Genomic DNA, 3,555 nt, shown 5'->3' with positions numbered 1-3,555 from the left:
GTCTTTGTCCCTCTCCCCTCATGTGGTGCTCGGTCAGAATGCCACAGAAGTGCAGAAGCCATGAAAAGCACCATGCACCAAACCGTGCCCCTCTCCTCTGGAACCACAGTGAACAGTGAAACAGGGTAAATAGGATTAGTGACACCTTCAACCTCATTTTTCTTCTTCACACGTTTATTACAAATATCTTTTCCGTCAGCAAAAAAACAACAACTCCACGAGAACCACAGAGAAGAAATCCTCCACACAAACTCCATTTGCTTTTGGATTGCACTACGGAGATCAATATTATTGAGTTGCTTTCTGCACCACGAGTGGCTGGAACCTTAAGCCCGTTACTGAGGCGTCATATAAACACAGATGCATTGTATAGCCACTGAAACCACACTGTATCTGTTCTATCCATCAATTTCGCAAAAACTATTTCGCAAAATCAGCCCAGAGTTAGATAGTGTAGTAGAGCTGGTGTTTTCCACTGTAACCATCAAAATAACCCACTGACAGGACCAGTACACAGTCTCGACTAGACACAATACTGTAGTGACAGCGGTACATATAGACATCTAATATTGCACTGGGCCCAGGTAATACTGCCAAAGAACCCACCTGCTCAGCTTCACATTAACAATTAAAAGAGGATGAGCAACCTGATCTCTGGAACGGGCTTGTACCTCACACGAGAGAGAGAGAGAGAGAGAGAGAGAGAGAGGGAGGGAAAGGGAGAGGTAGGGAGAGAGAGAGAGAGAGAGAGCAAAGACATGCCAAGAAGGACAGGGGCATCAGTGTGGGGTTATTAGGGATATCCATTGAGTATTGCGACCAAAACCCAGTAAAAGGTCTAGCCTCCCAAATGTACGACTCTGAAGGCATACAACTCTCCCAATGCCCACCTGCCCAACTGTTAAATACAAAGATACAATTCCTTTTGTCTTTTCAGTGTTTATACACAATAACATAACACTGTAATGTATCATATGTAAACAATTCCCTCCCTCTGTTTTGTCAGAACGACTCTTTACTGTCCTGGAGTGCTGAATCACTCCCTATTTCCCACCGTAGACTGAAGACCCATCTCTTCAGGCTACACTTTAACTGTCCTTCCTGAGACATCTACTTCCCCTCTACCCCCCTGTACATTTTCTCTAAACATTTTTTAAAGAAAATCTTCCTTGTTCTAGCACTACAACTGCCAATGGCCCCTGGCCTGAGCATAGAACACTTTTTACTGCTATGACTGATGTATAGGTGATTCACTTACTTAATGAAATATATTTGTTGTAAGTCGCTTTGGATAAAGGTGTCTGCTAAATTCCAAAACTGTACATTATGTAAAATGATGTTCCCCATCATTACCTGTGACAGAGGTACAGTAAAGCACGAGCCCTTTGAGAGAGCAGGGAGTGTCCACTCTCCAGTCTCCCTCTTACTGTAGAGATCATACCAGACCACACACTTAGAAAAACACACATGAGAACATTCTAGCAGTATGTGAAAGGTTCTGGGGGGGGCGAGGGGTCAAAGAGCACCAAAAGGCCAGACAAACAGATGCAGCTGGAGACTGTTTGTTTGACCTGTTTAGCTACAGCAGTCATCTTGCATTAGGATATCACTCTCTCCTGCCTCTGGGTATCCTACAGACCTGAGGTCCAACAGCAGCCAGATTACATCCACCCCATCAGCCCATTCTCTCAGCCTCCACTGAACCCAGCTTGGGCCCCTGAGTTGGCGATTTCTGTTAATATTGGGCTATGTATTCAAATATTGGGCTATCTACTCATATATACATTTGGAGTGAGTGGTAAAGCCTGTTTTCTAGACTGAGTAAGTTAATTTCATCTTGTTAAAAACAAGTGTGTTGTTGGTAGTATTTTTTGGTGGCATGTCTTGCCTGCCTTGTGACTACCAATGGCCCCTGGTCCTAGCATGGATTTCTTTTGACTGGATGATGATGACTGACGGATAGATGATTCACTTACTTAGACAAATGTATTTGTTGTAAGTCGCTTTGGATAAAGGCTAGGTCTGCTAAATACCAAACATGTAAATGTAAATGTGTGCAGAGTGGCTATGTTATACTTAGAAATGTCTACATGAAAAAGGGGTTTTGGTTGAGTAAGTTGCAGTACAGTTACAGTGTTAAACGGACAGTTATGACTAGGAGGCATTAGTATCGTATCCATCATCGTGAGGTCTGGGCTTACACAAGGCCCTGGGGTGATGTAATAAGAGACGCCTCAACACAATGTTGATACATCCAGTCTTTGTTTCCCACTCAGGCAAAAGCATGCAAAGCATGCTCACTTTTTTTTTTTTTTGTCAATGCAGTTTTTGACATTTAAGTAAGTAAGTAACAAGAATAGGTGTCACAGGTTCTCTTCTGGTTAAGTTTTTTAGCTGTTCATTGATGTCATACTTATGTTGTTGTCGTAAGAAAAATTCCCACACCATTTAAGATTTAAATTTACAAACAGAAATTAATCAGGGAGATTATTTCAGGGATTTACATAGCGTTTGTATTATGACACACAGGCTATGCGATTACAGACCACAGATCAAATTCGTAGCCTAGAGTATATTTCAATGGCTACATTACAACCTGAGAATCAAACTAACGGAATTTTACTCAACAAGTCTGATGCCAACAACAACAACAACAACAACAACAACAACAACAACAACAACAACAACAACAACAACAACAACAGCTATAGCCCATCAATCAGAAAAGGTGGTGGGTTTACTCCACTGATTGACAAACCTCCCATGTGATCCCAGACACCGGTATCTGTCATTAACAGTACCTGTCAACCTGTACCTGTCAACCCCACAACAACCTGTAATGACAGAAAAGCGCGTAATGGATCTCTTACCTTTATTCCTTGTTGTTGAGTGGTTAACGTCAATTTGGTTTCATCCAACAGAAGAACTTCGCAGTAGAACTCCTCCTGAACAGCACAGAAGCAACTCATTTCTGTTGTCTAGAAATTACTGCCAGACTGATTTAGGAGCGGAGAATACGGATGCAGACCTCTATTCACTAATAAAGGAGTGCTCATAGGAAGGAATTATGAAAACGTCGAGTTTATGAGAATCCAATTCATCAGGTTTTTCCCAGTAGAATACTCCTCAGCTTGTCATGTCAGTTCTTCAGTTATTGATCTGCAACAGAGTCATAGAAAGTGCTATTGCAAAAACGCAGTAAAGTAAACACAACATGTAAATGCACCTGCTTAATAAAGTGATGATCACTGAAAGAAGGCCTTATATTATACACACCTTTATTTCCTCTCCGAAGTGTTCTAAAACCTTGTGTCCGTCCGTTTCTTCCACAAGTCAGCCCTTTACCTCAAATCAGAGACGTGGGTCTAGTTTCTGATCAATATTGCAACAGGAGCTTCTAAATTGGTATTTTATCTGGAAAACTTGTTAAAAAGGGTAGGGTTCCTTTATGTCACTGAGTTCGTCTGCTGTGTTGTATATCCAATAAGCACATGGGTTGTGCGCCTTTCAGTGTGTCCCTCAGGTCCTCATACATAGATGTCCAAGAAAACGAAT

At 41.8% G+C, this 3,555-nt stretch overlaps 1 protein-coding gene across 1 annotated transcript in view; it reads right to left on the bottom strand.

The window, feature by feature from the left end:
- epb41l4a (erythrocyte membrane protein band 4.1 like 4A) overlaps positions 1 to 3,002 on the bottom strand; it is a 59,983-nt gene extending 56,981 nt beyond the window's left edge. Inside the window, exon 1 of the mRNA XM_080528848.1 lies at positions 2,871 to 3,002. Coding sequence (XP_080384974.1) covers positions 2,871 to 2,969 — 99 coding nt within the window. The 5' untranslated portion in view covers positions 2,970 to 3,002. The remainder of the gene's footprint in view (positions 1 to 2,870) is intronic.
- Positions 3,003 to 3,555: the final 553 nt, after the last annotated feature.

The sequence above is a fragment of the Nansenia antarctica genome, assembly GCF_963989245.1.
Source record: "Nansenia antarctica genome assembly, chromosome: 4".
NCBI classification, from domain to species: domain Eukaryota; kingdom Metazoa; phylum Chordata; class Actinopteri; order Argentiniformes; family Microstomatidae; genus Nansenia; species Nansenia antarctica.
This window is presented reverse-complemented; position numbering and strand designations above follow the sequence as displayed.